The sequence below is a fragment of the Hemitrygon akajei genome, chromosome 5 (assembly GCF_048418815.1).
Source record: "Hemitrygon akajei chromosome 5, sHemAka1.3, whole genome shotgun sequence".
NCBI lineage: Eukaryota > Metazoa > Chordata > Chondrichthyes > Myliobatiformes > Dasyatidae > Hemitrygon > Hemitrygon akajei.
In genome coordinates, this window is record NC_133128.1 from 85,522,019 (window position 1) to 85,539,984 (window position 17,966).

Sequence of the window (17,966 nt, forward strand, 5' to 3'; positions counted from 1 at the left end):
TGTAGTTCCCAAATTGAATGAAGAAAATTTAAAGGCTGGACTGATATCAGAAGCAGCAACCAGGCTGCAGAGACAATGGCTTGGTACCACAAAGCCTGTGAATCAATTACAGGTTGATTTGGAAGGTAAAGGGGCCCCACACGCTATTGTTATTCCAGAGTGTGGTGTGAAACCGCAGAATTCGAAATGCTGTTTGAACAAAGAGGGATCGCTGGCATTGACACCTAATCGCCTGAAGGGTCCTGAAGAGAAAACTAGCAACTTGCGTAAAATTAAAGAATTGTGTGGAAATTTGGAAGATGGTCTAAGTTTGGAACACATTGTTGATAAAATAACTCCTATGAAAGGAGAGGGCGAAAGCCTATTTCGCCAGGGTAAAAGAGGCAAGGGTTAATGGGACGCCATTTTTAAATAGCAGAAGCCGGTTTTAAGGGATGTCGACAAAGCATGTGAATAATAAAGACAACCCCCATGGAAGCTTGACTGTTAAGTTTGAAAGTAACATAAAGACTAGTATTTTGCATGAACTTTTGTAGTATACACATAAGCTAAGATCACAACTCTTTAGTTTTTGTTTGCTGAAGGAAAGAAAATAAAGAAATAAAAAAAATAGGTGGTTATTAAATTGAAGTCTGATGCTACAAGACTTTAGTAAGGTACAAGATGTTAAGATATTAAAGGAAGTGACAACATAATCGTTAACTGTTTAGATGCTGAATTGAATGTATGACTGTATTACTCTGTAGTGAAAAAAAAAACTTTTGTATTGTGTTAGATTCTAAAATCCTGTAAGACTCTGTATTACTTCATTTTTTACCGATGGTAAAAAACGCATTGAAGAAAGGGGGTGTTACGCCTGTGCCCCAAATCTGAGGGGCCGAAGGGTACAACGTAGCCCCCTCCTTTTTGAGAATCGCAAGATCGCTATTAATTCAGGTCAGGAGACCCAGGAAATGAGAGAGAGACACAGAATCCACAGGGGGTTTGGAATGTCCTGGCCCCTCAACGATACAAAGCCACGGGAAACGGCCATTGTCTCTTGGAGACGGAATTGTGTATTGAGCACTGTGCTATTCATCGACGCCCTCAAGGAATGAGCAACGTGGGCTGGTTGGGGGGGGTGGCATCATCCCAACCTGATTGACATCTGAGACCCCGTAAGGATAAAAGAAGGTCTGGGGAACAACCCCTTTAGACACACCAGAAGAAACGCTAGAAATCCTGTAACAGCGTAATAGCGACAGCCAGTGGAAAGCCCACGTGTGTCCTTTTCCATTTGCCTCGGAATTGGTGGGCCTTACCACGGAAGAACGGCTTTAGCTAAAACAAAGGAGAAATCAGCCCCAACGACTCTCGAAGGATTGACATCATAAAATAAATGGGCAAGTTTTAAACTCTCTCTCTTGACTCCAACCAAAGGCTGCAGCCTGCATGAACTTGAGTGACTTTTATATTTCCATCGGACAATACATTATCCCCTAGACAACGACAGAGCTATTTCTTAGTGATTATTATTATACCCATGCTTTTAGACTTAGTAGTGACGACGTATATTATCTGTATGTTTGCATTGATACTCTTTTTGTGTATTTTTATCAATAAATACTGTTAAAAATAGTACCATCAGACTTCAACGGACCTCTCTACCTTTGCTGGTAAGTGACCCAGTTACAGGGTACATAATAATAGTAAAAAGGTTTTATCTGCTGAGCTCCAGTGTTGGACTCCATGAAGTAGTCAGTGGATTTGGATTTTCTTTTGCTTACATGGGAATCTCAAACTTGGCAGCACTTGGCAACAAAGAAAAATTGGCAGTTTGGCACAGAACTTCCCAGTGAGGTGCATCCCATTGATTCCTTGCTTTTAGAAAAAACCAATGCAAAAAGACAGCAAGCAAAAACCAATCAGCTTCGGCCACTGGCAAGTGAAGGTTTCATGAATGGATGAATGTCATTTCTAATCGTCAGAATGATCTTCACATACAAGTTTCTAGAAATGGAAAATGCATGTACTGCTCTATATTTAACTCAATGATTAATATTTTTGAAAATATTATTATTTGTCAATATCATTTTCTTGGTTTTTTGAAAATTGCATCACTTCAGCAGGTTATAAACAGCAGATTAGCAGAATTCAAGTAAGGAAATGAGGTGCATGGCAAGTGGGAGGTACTATTGTTTTTTTAATAAAATCTCACCAGTTTCTTCAAAATGGTATTTCATCTTCAGAAAATATGAGAAGTTTCTTTTTTACCAAAATTTAGGTTTCAAGAACTTAAATTGCAATAAAGTGAAAAATGGTTACAGATATCCAGTGTTTTAAAAACTGAAATCTAAAGTAAGATATCAAACAAATTAAAATACTTACTAATGCGATGCCATCAACCAAAAGTGCTGGCAATGACTCCCAAATTGTCCAAGCTCTCTCGTTCACACTGCCATCAATCTTAAGACTTTGACATAATAACAGAAATTCTGCACTTTTCTGTCTGAAAATACACAATAAAAAGTTGACTGATTTATTAAGTGAGGTTACTCAAAATGGTATAAATATATAAAAATTGGAACTATAAAATAATGAGAAGAAACTTAAATGATAGTCTTCAGAATGATGTGGAGAAGTGCAACTAGAAACTAGGAATGCAAATAGCATGCTGCTGGCCTTGTTTTTTTTTGCACTGATGACAATGTCAGTTTCACATTTCATATGAGCATTTATCTATACTACCTTCAGTCCATTTAATTTAAACAGAAAAGAGCTTGACAATTACTGAAAGGATATATTCCCTGGCTGGCAGGTTTAGAACAAAGGTTTGATCTTAAATTAAGGGACTGATGAAGGACAGTAGTGTTCAGGGAGAAGGGAAGGATCTGCAGAAGGATCTGGACAGCTTAGGAGAATGGGCTAAGAAGTGTAGATGGAATACAGTGTAGAGAAGTGTATGATCATGCACTTTTGCAGAAGGAAGAAAGGTGTATTGTATTTTCTAAATGGGGAGTGCAGGATTCCCTAAAGGTTAATTTGTAGGTTGAAGTCCATAGTAAAAAGGGCAAATAGAATGTTAGCATACCTTTCAAGAGAACTAGAATATATAAAAGCAAGTATGTAACACTGAGGCTTTATATTACTCTCAATACTCCAAACACCAGTACTGACTCCTGTTTTTGGCCCTGTATCTAATAAAGGAGGTGCTGTTTTTGAAAAGGCTCTAGAGGTGGTTTACCTCTAGGTTTACCTCAAGGGAATGGAAGAGTCAACATACAAGGAGAATTTGATGGTGCTGGGCCTGTAATCACTGCAGTTTAGAAGAGGGGACATCTTATTGAAAGTTACCGAATATTGAAAGAATTAGATAGAGAGGGCATGGAGAGGATGTTTCCAACAGTGGGAATACCTAAGACCAGAGACCATCTCTTTAAAACAGAGATGAGGAGGAATTTCTTTAAGCAAAGTGTAGTGAATCTATGAAATTTCTTACTGCAAATGGCTGTGAAATCCTAAATCATTGGGTATATTTAAAGCAGAGATTAATAATTTCTTAATTACTAAGGGCAAAGGTTATGGAGAAAAGGCAGGAGAAAATAAATCAACCATAATTGAATTATGGAGTAGACTCAATGGGCTGATTGGCCTAATTACGCTCCTATGTCTTAGCAGTAGACACAAGACCATTTTTGTTTAGCCCATAAGCCTACATTCAAAACAAATCATCTTATGTATTTTCTGTGTCAGCCATGCATGCCAAACAATCACTAGAAGCTGCTGCTGTAAATACTTGAAATAAAATTCTGTTTGTCTCCGATGAGTGGATATTTTGATCAAGACATGAACACTTACAGGTTACAGCGTATCTATACACAGGCTGAAGTTCCCTTTTCTTACTGTGCAAATCTGGCAGAAGCAAGAAGCTGATAAAAAGAACACTTCAAATTTGACACGAGGTAAGCATTCCTTAGCCAGGTATCACAAAGCTACAAAATTAAGTTCTCTCCACTCACCAGATCATTGAAATAAATAAATTAATACAAAACCTTGGACATTTCGGCTCCAAATTATTAGTTTCGATCAGGATATTACCACTGAGGACCCGCTTATTTTGTATGAATTATTTCATTCTATCAGGCTACTTCCACACTACGCCGATTAAATCTGTAACCAAAGCTTTTTCTCTTCGTTTTTACCCTCTGTCCACACTAAAATGGCGTTTTCGTCCCCCGAAACCAGAGCTTTTCAGAAGCTTTCCAGAGTGGGTATTTTTGAAAACGCTGCTTGGGCAGATCAGTGTGGACGGTGTAACTGGAGACTTTTGAAAACGCTATCAGATGGCAGCGCGCTATTTCATTGTTTTCTTGAAAGCAACCTAACAATTTCAGAACAGACGGCAACGAGACTGAAGCCAGAAGAGTTAGAAATGTACTCACCAAATACTTTGACCCATTACTTACTGAATAAATAAGTATACTGTACTCACTTTGCCCTCTTTTCTGTCCTTGCTCGTATGAAGGTGGTTTACCTATTTATGCAAGTACTTCTCTGACAATGGATGTGTAACAGCCTAATGTAACATTGTATGGAAATACAAGATAACACTGATGCAGACATGTTTTATACATTTAACAAGGTGCTTTATTAACGCAACAGAGTTAGTCAGTTTTTCAATGTTCGTCGTCAGCCGGGTCAATCTGTCCGTGAACTCCCTGTCGGTTGCTGCCGTACGCTCCAGTATTTGTTCTTTTTTACTTTCAAGTTCTCCTGTGCGAAAGCCAACAGCTGTCTGTCGTTTTAAGTTTTTCTAGTCTGTAACTACACAAACGCACACTTTTACGGCGAGATTCAACACCAAACATGTCGCTTGGTTTCGGTAGATGTGTCCTGCGCATGCGCAGGAGGAGCAGATTCGCTGAAATCTCCATTTCAATGTAGATAGAGTTATTTTCAAAAACTCATAGTGTGGACGCCTATCATTTTTACGCGAAATCTGTGTTTTCAAAATTATCCGGTCTAGTGTGGATGTAGCCTCAGTCTTGCTAGATTTGGTCTTGGCACGTAATCACTGCATAATAACATCATTCAATTACTTCTCACATTAAGAGTTTTTTACAAAAGCAATGCAGCTTTGCCAACTTAATTCTAATGCCTTTACTTTTATTGAACAGTGATACCACATTTAAGATACACAAATGCTACAGAAAGTATCCAACTATGAAATCTTCTAAAAAGAAATGGATCACTTTAATCAATTCAGCTGAAAAGATACCAAGAATGCTAACTGCAATTCCCCATTTGTTTTGCTTGTACTATCAGCCCTTATACCCCTTCTCTTTCCTCTTCCCCTGCCATCTCAATCTACCCATCATCCACACATTCTTCTCTCTAGTTCCCCTTTACGTCTCCTTACATCGTTCGGCTTTTTACCTCATTCCCACTCCTCCTCCTGCCAATCCTCCCTCTCTCATATCATCCACCATCTCATTCCACCTCTATCCCTCCTTTTTATACCTCCATGACCAACTCTTTGTTGTCCTTACTTATGGAGCCTTGCTCTTTAGTCTCTGCCTGTATATAGGAAAGAGGACAGTTAAAAGATCAGATTTCCCAAAATGTGGTCTTGGCATGGAATGATAGGCATGGTGGTTGAGTGTGTTGGGATTCCTGGTGCTGCAGGTTGATAACAGAGTTTTATTCAAACAAGCCTGATTGAAGTCCCTTACAATTATTTGTGAGGCATCAGAGTAGGCTGTTTCTTGTCTGCTAAGTGCAGCATTCAAATGCTTTCAATACCTACCTCTCTATAATCTTGTGATCCATGATAATCAGATCAGAGAATCAACCCTGGTTCAGTAAGTGCATACAGTGAGCAGCACTAGACATTTTTTTTTAGATATATGAACTTGTTTAGACAAAACTACTCCCTCATATTTCTACTGTGCTTACAAAAAGTAGGGCAAGTCCAATCCAATTTCTCAACCGTTTTGTAAAGTGATTGAATGTGTGCTTTACAGTGCCACCAAGTGGCACAGCCTGCAGTAATTTGCCTTTGGATTCCTAGATTAGGTTTCAACAAAACCATTCATCTTCAGATCTCATCACAAGCATGATCCAAATTTGGTCTGCCCTTGGCACTGATTGAACTGGAGTCCACTGGCTACAAGGCAAAAATCACTCCATTGGAGTCACAGTTTGCACCATTGAAAATGATTGCTGTCTTTAGAGATTGTCTAAACAGATTATTGCTACAGGACAATCTAATGCCAGGTCTTAGGCTGAATCACCTTTAGTTTCTTCATCTTTTTTCCATCTTGTCAGAAGTTAGGTATGTGCTGATGATCGCATAGTAATCAATTACAATTGCAACTAATCAACAAAGTGTACAGCAAGACCTAAAAAACTGAGACATAAATAGATTTGGCATATAGCATTGACCCCACAAGTATCAGACGAGGACTCAGTAAAACTATCTATCCTTTACATTTAATGATATTCACATCTGGGAGTACTGCACCAACAATACCACCATTCGCCAAAAACTCAGTTGGGCAAGCCACCTATTGTTACAAGAAAAGTTCAAAGGCTGTGTTTCCTATGGTGAGTGTGTTGCCTTCAGATACATCAGCTTTTCCATCACAGGCAAGGCACAATCAAGAGCATGGTGTACTTTCTACCTGCCTGATGAGTGTAACTTCAACACCACTTGAAGCTTGACCCACCAAGGGCAAGGCAGGTAACTTGATTGTGATAGCTATAGCACTATTTTATTATTTAGTTATTGACATACAGCACTTTGAACCACACTGCCCAGCAATCCCCCAATTTAATCCTAGCCTAATCACAGGGCAATTTACAATGACCAATTCGCCTACCTGGACTGTGGGAAGAAACCCATGGGATCACGGGGAGAACCTACAAACTCGGTTGCTGGTACTGTAAAGCACTGTGCTAACCCGTTAGCTACCGTGCCGCTCATGGTAGATTGTCTCTTGTTTGGAGTGGTTGTTTAATTCCTCTACCATTTTCTTAATGAAGTCCAATAGTTAGCATACATCCTGATGCCCTGTTATTTTCAGTACCTCTTCTAAATGTTATTCATATACAAGACTAAATGCTCACCAAGGGAGGACAGTATGTGGCAATGAAATCATTCCCTTGCCATACCTGACGGATGCCATGTGAGTTCATGGAACTTGGAATCAGTACTGAGGGTTTCCAGAGTTATTCTTCCCATCTCTGTATTACTGCTATCTCAGTTGGGTCTACCCTACTAGTGGACTGTTATGAAGTCATCTGCCATGTTGTCTCTAAGGTACAATTCTGAATACCACTATGTCAGATTGTTGCTTGATTATCAGTGAACAGCTTGCCCTATTTAAATACCACTGCCCAAATATTTGTCAGGAAGGCTTTGCTAAGTCAACTCAGATAAATTCAAAACCTAAATCTATACTGGGTGATCTGTCCATCAGCATACTTGGGATTATAAATTAGCTGAATTCTGGAATTAAGATAGCTATTGAATGTGCAAGATAGATACTGAATATAGTTGGAACAACTGTCTAGTGTTTATCAGATAACTAGTTGACATGATATAATGTTCTTGGAAGTTTATGAAAGTTGAGTTTCCGGTCATGCTGCCACAATAAAAGCAATCGTGGGAGGAATACATGTACACCGGCAGAAAAGCAAAGGGCTGATGGTAAAATTATAAATAGTAGAAAACTGATTAACCATAAGTACAGAAAAGAGAAGAACTGAAAGGTCAGAGAAAATTTACAAAGATTTTGCTGGGACTTGATGACCTGAGTTATGGGGAAAGCTGAAAAGGCAAAACATTATTCCCTAGCATGCAGGAGAATGAAGGGAGATTTGACAGAGGCATACAAAATTATGAGGGGTATAGACAGACTTTTTACCCCCATTGAGGTTGGGTGAGGCTAGAACTTGAAGTCATGGGTTAAAGGTGAAAGATTCAAGGGAGGAGGAACTTCTTCACTGAGGGAGATGTGAGTGTGGAATGAGCTACCAGCAGAAGTGGTGGATGCTGGTTCAACTTCAGCTTTTAAGAGAAACTTGGATAAATATCTGGATGGCAGGGGTCAATGGGCAGGCAGAAAAATAGTTTTGCATGGACTAGATGGGCCAAAGGGCCTGTTTCAGTGCTGTAGTACTTATGACTCTATGGTATGACAAATTAAGTGGAAGGATCACCCAAAACATCAAGTCTTTCAACCCAGCATTAAAGTATATTATGCAAATAAATCTTGCACAGTAAACTGTTCCTTAAAAGTTTGACAGACTTGTGACCTCAGCTTTAACACAATGGTGATATTGCAACCAAACTCAAATCACAATGAATCATCCTTTTAAAGACAGAATCCCACAATATAATGTGGCAAGGAACGTAATATAGGAAGCATAACATTTACACAAAATCAATATCAATTCCATATTAAAAAGATTTTTAGTATATTATAAAGAAATTCCGTGCTTTCCCAATTTCCCACTCGCTCAATTAAACTAAAAAAAAACATACTATCATTTGATTAAAATATCAAGGACCACAATCAGCATATCAGCATCCACATTAATTAATTCTGCAAAGTGACAAATGACAACGCATCATAATGACCTCATCTACTGCTCTCTCCACAGTTGGCCTTGCATATCACACAACATGATTGCGAGACATCGGGTTCCTAATTAGGGGCTGCTATTAGGATTAGAAACTGCTAGTGCCAGTATGATATCAATAGTTGAATTGGATCTAGGTAATGCCATAAGGTACAATTTACAATAACAGCTACTGAAGCGCCATTAATGTCAGTCCTCTCTACATCACTCGTTTGATTATTTTATTGGGGATCAAAGTATCAACAAGCTCCATTATATGCCCTTCTGAACATTTGAATGGGAAGTATATCTAATTAAATCTTTAGCAGAAAACTTATCCTGAAGTTCTTCACTAACTCAATGAAGACTTAGGATATTTGATATACTCATGCACCAATGGAATTTAATAAGAAAACAGTTTATCTAAGAAATCACTGGTTATTAATAATAAAGTCCACTAAAATGCATGTTTGTTGAAAATCCCATCTGACTCACTAACATCCTTCCCATCTTGGAGCCCTCGATCCTTAGTCAGTCTGGACAATGCATGACTCCAGACTCAACTCTGCAGGCCCAAATGGCTGAGCAAGCAAGTTGCATCATTCTACTATGTTCAAACAAAGAAAGAATAAAACCAGAGAGAAACCAGCATCAAATTCAGAAATGACAAAGCTGCTCCCAGCCAGTCCACCTTAAAGTCCCCATAAATACTTGTGGACAGTGTCTAAACTGAGAGCTCTCACAGAGATGTCAAGTAACAGCCTGACATAATTAGACTCAAAAACATACCTTACTGACCATTTAATCAGCCTACTATCAACAAATTGTTATAAGGTACAATGCTGTGAAATGGCACTGACTGTTTATTGATGCTTGGTTTGGCTTCTGCCAGGAGCACTTAGCTCCAGACCATATCATGGCCTTGGTCCAAGTAAGGACCAAAGAGCTGAATTCCAATAAATCATTTGACTGAATATAGCCTCAAGGAGCCCTTGAGAAAAAAATTAGATCAATTGACTTTAAAAGAAAAACACTCCAATGGTTGGAGACATGCCTGATACAAAAGGAGTACTGGTGATCATTGATTATCAATTAACCCAGGAACTGGACATCACCAAGTTCATCAGGGCTGAATTTGATACCCAGCCATCTTCTGTTGCTTTATCAATTGCCTTTCTTCCATCATAAGAGTAGTAATCATTGAATCAAGAGGTTTTGTGTCATTATCATCCTGGGAGTAACTGTTGGCTAGAAACTCAACTGCACCAATACATAAATACTGGGACTACAAGAACAAGTTAGAGGTTGGATAGCCTGCTGAGAGTGACCTACTTCCTGACACTGTAAAAGACAAATCAGCAGCATGATGAAATATTCCCCACACTGTTTGTAGTTTCAACAGTCATTAAGTTCAACATCTAGAACAAAGCAGTCTGTATAATCGGCGTGCCATCCACTATCCTAACTATTCATTCCGTAAGACCACAAGACGTAGGGGCAGAATTAGGCCATTCACCCCCATTGAGTCCGCTCTGCCATTTCATCATGGCTGATTTATTTTCCCTCTCAACCTCATTCTCCTGCCTTCTCCTGATTACCTTTGACACCCTTACTATTCAACTTCTGCTTAAAATATACCCAATGACTTGACCTCCACAACCACCTACAGCAATTAATTCCACAGATTTACCACACTCAACCTGTCAATGTATTGTCTGCAAACTTGGCCACAAAGCCATCATCCAAACCATTGGCATATAACATGAAAAGCAGTCCCAACACCAACCTCTGAGGAAAACCAGTAGTCAGTGACAGCTAAACTAGAAAAGGCCTCTTTTATTTTAAACTCTTTGCCTCCTGCCAATATCTTTCCAGTAATACAATGACCCCACTAAGGAGCACCAGGCCATTGTCTCCCACACCATCACCAAATAACCTTATTTAGCAGCCTCATGTGCATCACCTTGTCAAAGACATTCTGAGAATGCAATAAACAACATCCTTTGTCTATCCTGCCTGTTATTTCCTCTAAGAATTCCAATACATTTGTCAGGCAAGATATTCCCCTTAAGGCAGGAACTCCCAACCTTTTTTTAATGCCATGGACCAAAACCGTTAACCCCTGCCTTAACGAAACTATGCTGACTTCAGCCTATTTTATCATGTGCCTCCAGGTACACAAAACCTCATCCTTAATAATGGACTTCAACATCTTACCAACCACTGACACCAAGCTAAGTGGCCTATAATATCCTGTCTTCCCCCCCCCAACCACCTGCCTTATCAAACAATTTACAATCCTACTGTTGTAAAGCGTGGTTATTTAAGTTACTGCTGCCTTCCTATCAGCTTGAACCAGTCTCGTCATTACCATCTGACCTCTCTCATTAACAAAGCTTTTCACCCACAGAACTGCAGCTCACTGGATGTTACCTTGTTTCTCATACCATTCTCTGTAAACTCTAGAGACTGCCGAGTGTGAAGATTCCAGGAGGTCAGCAGTTTCTGAGATACTCAAACTGCCCACCTGGCACCAACAATCATTCCACAGTCAAAGTCACTTAGATCATACTTCTAACCCATTCTGACCCAGTCTGAACAACAACTGAACCTCTTGACCACATCTGCATCCTTTTATGCATTGAGTTGCTGCCAATTCATCACTAAAAAAAACTTGTTATCCTCTTTTATATTATTGGCTAGCTTACCATCATATTTAATCTTTGCTCTCCTTATTGCCTTTTTTAGTTGTCTTCAGTTGATTTTTAAAAGGTTCCCATTAGTTTATGCTATATTCTATGCCCTCTCTCACTTTTAAGCTGTCTTTGACTTCCTTTGTCAGCCCTGGTTACCTCATCCTTGCTCTACAGAATACAATTTTCTTTGGGATTAATCTATTCTGTGTGCTCCAATTTGCTCCCAGAAACTCCAACCACTACTGTTCCACTGATGTCCCCTTCCAATCAACTTCGATCAGCTCCTCTCTCAGGCCTCTCCAGTTCCCTTTACTCCACTGTAGTACTGACAGATCAAATTTTAGCTTCTCACTTTCAAAGTGCAGGGTGAATTCTATCATATTACGATCACTGTCTCCTAAGGGTTCATTTACCTTAAGCTTCCTAATCAAATCTGGTTCATTACACAACACCCAGTCCAGAATTACCTTTTCCCTCAACCACAAACTGCTCTAAAAGGCCATCCTGTAGGCATTCGACAAATTCCTTCCCTTGGGATCCAGCACCAACCTTGTTTTCCCAATCTATCTGCATATTGAAATCCCCGATGACTATCGTAACATTGCCTTTTCTCCTAGTGTAATTCACATTCCACATCCTGGCTACTGTTCAGAGGCCTGTATCTAACTCCCATCAGGGTCTTTACCCACAAGGATTCTACATCTTCCAATCATATGTCACCTTTAAGGATTTGATTTAATTTTTACCACAAGAGTCAGCCCACTCATTCTGCCCACCAGCCTATACTTCTGATACATTGTGTATCCTTGGATATTAAGCTTCCAACTGTGATCTTCTTCCAGCCACGCCTCAGTGATACCCACATCACACCTGCCAATTTCTATCTTCTGCAGAATTTCCCTGCACCAACGTCTCAGCTACACATTCATCTGCCAAATCATCCTATTCTTACAACTGATGCAAGGCAGAGGCAGCAATCCAGAGATTACTACCCCTGAGGTCCTACTTTTCAGCTTTCTGATGCAAACAGGTTTTTTTCCACTGAGGTTGGTTGGAACTACATTCAGAGGTCGTGAGTTAGGGATGGAAGGTGAAAAGTTTAAGGGAAACATGAGGGGAAACGTCTTCACTCAGAGGGTCATGAGAGTGTGGAATAAGCTGACAACACAAGTGGTGCATGCAAGCTCGATTTCAACATTTAAGTGAAGTGTGTATAGGTACATGGATGGTAGGAGTGTGGAGGTCTATGGTCCTGGTGCAGGTCGATGGGAGTAGGTAGTTTAAATGGTTTTGGTATGGACTAAATAACCAGTTTCTGTGCTGTACTTCTCTATGAGGCAAAGGTGGAGGAAATGAGAAAAGGGAATAGCATTTATACAAATGACATGATGGGAAGAGTTATAGTCAAGATAGTGTGAGAGTCAATAGGCTTATAAAAGATATCAGAAGACAGTCTGTCTCCAGAGAATCAGACAGAAAGATCAAGAAAAGAGAGGTGTCCGAGATGAACCAAGTAAATTTGAGGACAAGGTGGAAAATGAAGGCAAAGTTGATTAAATTGACAAGCTCAGCATAGGTGCTGGAAGCAACATTTTCAACATAGAAAGAGTTGGGAAGCATAACCAGTGGCGGCTTGGAACACCACGTACTGTTCCGCATAACCAACGAAAATGTAGGCATAGCTGAAGCTCATGCAGGCGCCTTGGCACATTAATCGATGCAAATACATTAATTCACTAAAACACCCTTCAACACTTATTAACTAAAAACAGCACACAATGATAGCAACCAGAAATTTTTTTTATATAAAGGCAGTGTATTGCAGGCAACTTAACCATGCATTTATTAATTACCTCCCTGGTCTACTCAGTAACTTTATCACATTCAACTTTCATTAGATTGTACCTTTCACTGATACAGAACCTTTTGATTAAATCCAATTGACCAACTATTACTCACTCACAAATCACCACATTCAATTCTACATTCTAGCTTTTTCTAACAATATCTCTTGGCTTTGCAATCCTCATGATTGTTGTATCTGCTCCCACCTTTGACAGCATAGCTTTAATTTCTTTGGGCCCCAGTTATTTAAATCAGCATTCAAATTCTTGCCATGTTTACAAATATGTGAGCTAAAGAACGAGTGATTACCTTATTTAAACATACAACATCATGAAAGGATAGCTATTGAAATATTTGCACAAATCGAAAAGCCTCAAACTAGGGGACATATTTACAGGATAAGGATGTGGTGAATTTAAAATGATGCTGTAGGAAACTCTTCTTGCAGAAGATGACGAATCAGGAATTTCTCTAACCCAGAGAATGATCAGAGATGCATTTTTACAAGATCCAGGAACCTATGGGTTCTGCACTGCTGTCACAGAGGAAGAATTACATCTCAGGCAGATCAACCTCTGGCCATAATGTACAGCAGTCATGATGGTCCTGGTGACATACCCCTTTTTTATGATTGTGTAACCAGCAATTGTGATAAGAATGATGAAGGGAAGGAGAAATGGCTGTCGATGAAGTTCTTGGAGGGAGTAGTGTTAGATTTTAAGTTTCCAATCGGATCAAATTGTAAATCAACTTTGTGCATTTCAGTATGTATATTTATTGTGGTTTTTTTTGTGCTGTGTTGGAACCAGAGAAACAGGTATTTCATTCTCCTTTACACTTGTATACCAGAAATGACATTGAACAACCTTGAATCTAAAATGATGTTGAATCAAGAGAGAAATCGAATTATTACCGAATTTGAGGGCTTTTTAAATCTTTGCACATGGTTGGCTGGGAAAATTATTACCCTACCCATCTCTACCTTATCATGCAAATAATTTAATCCAATGTTTCTCCATAATTCTATGATTACTTTAACTATTGCTAAAAATCACATTCATAAAGAATTAAGCAGGGAAGAAAACTTTGTTGATCAATGACTAAGCCTTTGTCGATTCCCAAGTACAAACTGCTCAATGAACTAGAATGTAGGTGTAGGCCTCAACTGCAGTGCAGTATCATGGGAATTCTGCAATCTTTACAGTGAGATGTTAAGCTTGTGTGGGGCTGCCTCTTAAGAAAATACTAAAGATCTTAAGTCAACATTTTGAAAACCGGGTAAGAATTCCTCTGACACAAACAAGAGAAAATCTGCAGATGCTGGGAATCCTGATAAAGGGTCTCGGCCGGAAACGTCCATAGTACTCTTTTCCACAGATGCTGCCTGGCCTGCTGAGTTCCTCCAGCATTTTGTGCCTGTTGCCCAGTATTCCTCAGTGTACACAATTCACCCAATATAATGAACCAAGTTATCTGCTTATTTTCACATTGCTGTTTGCAGGTGTGCAAGAGACAACTAGCAGCTCCTATACCTCAGCAGCTGCAGCACTTTTAAGACAACCTGATTGGCACTGTACAAATCTTTCCTACTAAAAGCCTAACATATCATTACGGACCAGCACCACATTACTTTACGAATTTTACATGTCTGATTACCCTTCATTTAACATGATTAAACTCAGTGCATGCATCGGACTAACAGCAGGTGATTACACAATCGTTAGTACTTTTAATAGCCAGCAGCAGACAGACCGCGCAATGCCAACACACGAAGGTGCGATCTAAGCATTGGCAAGGGAGACTGTGCAGGGTGACCCCGTTCGTGCATATTTTGCACAATTCGGAAAAGAAACGGACTTTGAGCATGCGATCGATGTAAAAAAAATGAAAATGGACACAAAAGATGGTAAATGCGGGGACTGGAGCAAGAATACGCTTAAGAACTCAGCGGGTCGAACATCATCTGTGGGAAGAGGGCAGTTGACGATTCCGTCTGAGTCGCTTCATCACGAGCAAGAGTTCCCAACCTAGGGGACCCCTCGATTAATGGCAAGGGTCCATGGCACATAAAGGAAAGTCTAACTAATTGGGGGGAAAGGGACCGTGTAAAGGTGTTTGTAAAGATGCAAAACGTTGCGGCTTAGACCGATTGAGTTTGCATAAATTTGACTAAGTGTTTGTATTCAGAGGGGACAGTGTGTTTAAAAAGTGCTGTGAAACAGCCGTGGTAACAAAAGCTGGACTGGAAGTGTGGACAACGCTCCACACAAAAAGAGGAGGGACAGCAAAGGATCGTGTGTTTTGTGACAGCACCAAAGCAAGCTTGGACCAAATCAAGAACAGTCCACACGGCGTCCAGACACTGGACAGCAACAGCCGTTGCGACACGGGCCAGTCCTCATTTAAAAGCGGCTCGTTGGCAGGGACTGAGCCCGGGCTTCCTGCTCCGATGCTTAGCCACTGACATCAGCGGCTGGATCGGTTCGTCCCCGCTCTCACCTGGCCGGAGAGCCGCCTTCCTCAGAGCCGGACACGGCAATTTTCTTCGAGTGCTTGGGAGGCATGTCGCGAACTCGGGACCGGCGCTCACGGGCGTTTAAACCGCTGCTCCGCGCTCCCAACCGACGGCGCTTCCAAACCGCGCCAAACCCCCACCGCTTCCGGTTTGCGCATCGCCGCCGCAGGCGGCGTTTCCCTGCGTCACTTCCTTGGCCACCAGCGGCCGCGGAAGCACCGGTTTACCTGGAGGGAGGGATCCCGGTATCGGGCGTCAGTGAGGTTTTTAATTCCTGATTCGTTATTAACCTTGGCTGTAATGGGGGGAAAAAAGGGAGGCTTGGATTTAAAAGGAGCTGTTCACAGTGGCGCAAATTGCATGGAGGGTTGTCGGTGAAGAATGTAAGCAATAAGAAGGCCAGTTGGCCTCGCAAATGCACCATTGATCATCAAGATCGTGGTTGACTTGCCATGTACACAGTATTATAGCATACACTTTGAATCCCATCGATTTCTGTTTTGAATGAAGTCAATGCCTGCGCTTCCACGGCCCTCTAGGTAGGTAATTCCAAAGGTTCGGAAGCCCATCACAGTCCTACCAAGTGTTCTACCCATTATTCCGTGACGCCGAACCTTGGTTCGAGATGCTTGCTTTGGTGGGAACGACTTCCGTGCATCCCAAATGTAAAACTTTTTAACGATTCCGGTTGAGGTTTCTTGTGCTTCTAAACTCTTGACTACAGGCCTGATCTAGTCGCTGTATATGACAAGCCTACCACTCCAAGAACCAATCTCAGACAGACAGACATAGATACTTCATTGATCCCAAGGGAAATTGGGTTTCGTTACAGCCCCACCAACCAAGAATAGTGTAGAAATATAGCAATATAAAACCATAAATAATAAGTTAATCATGCCAAGTGGAAATAAGTCCAGGACCAGCCTATTGGCTCAGGGTGTCTGACACTCCGAGGCAGGAGTTGTAAAGTTTGATGGCCACAGGCGGGAATGACTTCCTATGTTGCTCAGTGTTACATCTCGGTGGAATGAGTCTCTGGCTGAATGTACTCCTGTGCCTAAGCAGTACATTATGGAGTGGATGGGAGTCATTGTCCAAGATGGCATGCAACTTGGACAGCATCCTCTTTTCAGACACCACCATCAGAGACTCCAGTTCCACCCCAACAACATCACTGGCCTTACAAATGAGTTTGTTGATTCTGTTGGTGTCTGCTACCCTCAGCCTAATGAACATTCCCTGAACTGTGTATTGCCAAGAAGTGCCTTTTTGGGGGGTAAGGAGGGTAAAACTACATTTAAGTCTCCAGGTGCAATCTCACCAAGACACTGAATAAGTGCAGTAAGACATCTTCTGGAACTTACTAGTAATAAAGACCTGTGTACCGTTTGCTTTTTAATCACTTGCTGCACACATTGGCTTTCAGTGTACAACTTTATCCAGTTCCCTTTGAACATAAACAGTTCGCTACCTCTCAGCATTTTAAAAAAAAACTCCACTTTACTGTTTTGGGCTCTCAGGTGGATACACATATTATGTTCTTACCCAGGCACCTAGCAGGGCAATTAATATTACTAGAGTTTGTATCGTCAGCAAACTTTGAAATATGACATTTATGCTCTAGTCACAGCCTGCCAACCTGAGTAAGATCAGTTTATTCCAACATTTAATTTTCAGCCCACATTAGTACATTACTTCCAACTCTAATTTAGTTGACCAGCCTTATCAAAATCCCTCTGAAACCCCCCCCTTACCTATTCAACAAGTAATATCATCAAAGAACTCCAGTAGATTAGTCAAGTTGATCTCTTCTTTCATAAATCCAAGCTGTATTGTTACCAAAGTGCTGCTATTAATTTGTTATTACTTTACTGGCATTGGTGAGGGTCCAGAGGAGCTTCATGACAATGATTCTGGGAATGAAAGAGTTAACATTTGAGGAGCGTTTGGTGGTTCTGTGTCTGTACTCACTGGAACTTAGAGGAAAGAGGGGAGATCTCAATGAAACCTATCAAAAGGCAGATAGAGTGGAGGAGGAGTGTTTCCAATAGTGGGTGAGTCTAAGACTAGAGGGATGTCCATTTAGAATAAAGATGAGCAGGAATTTCTTTAGCCAGAGGGTGTTGAATCTGTGGAAATCATTGCCACAGCTGGCCAAGTTATTGGTTATATTTAAAACAGAGATTGATCAGTTCTTGATTAGTCAGGACATCAAAGATTACAGGATGAAGACAGGAAAATGGGGTTGAAAAGCATAATAAAAGCCACGATGGAGCAGACTCAATGGGCCAAATAGCCTAATTCTG

At 40.6% G+C, this 17,966-nt stretch overlaps 1 protein-coding gene across 1 annotated transcript in view; it reads right to left on the reverse strand.

Moving 5' to 3' along the window:
- The window catches only part of rb1 (retinoblastoma 1), a 307,448-nt gene extending 291,638 nt beyond the window's left edge, over positions 1-15,810 (reverse strand). The window contains exons 1-2 of the mRNA XM_073045946.1: positions 15,645-15,810; positions 2,368-2,488 (exon numbers count right to left, since the gene is read on the reverse strand). Of these exons, the coding sequence (XP_072902047.1) occupies positions 2,368-2,488; positions 15,645-15,709 (186 nt within the window). The 5' untranslated portion in view covers positions 15,710-15,810. The remainder of the gene's footprint in view (positions 1-2,367; positions 2,489-15,644) is intronic.
- Positions 15,811-17,966: the final 2,156 nt, after the last annotated feature.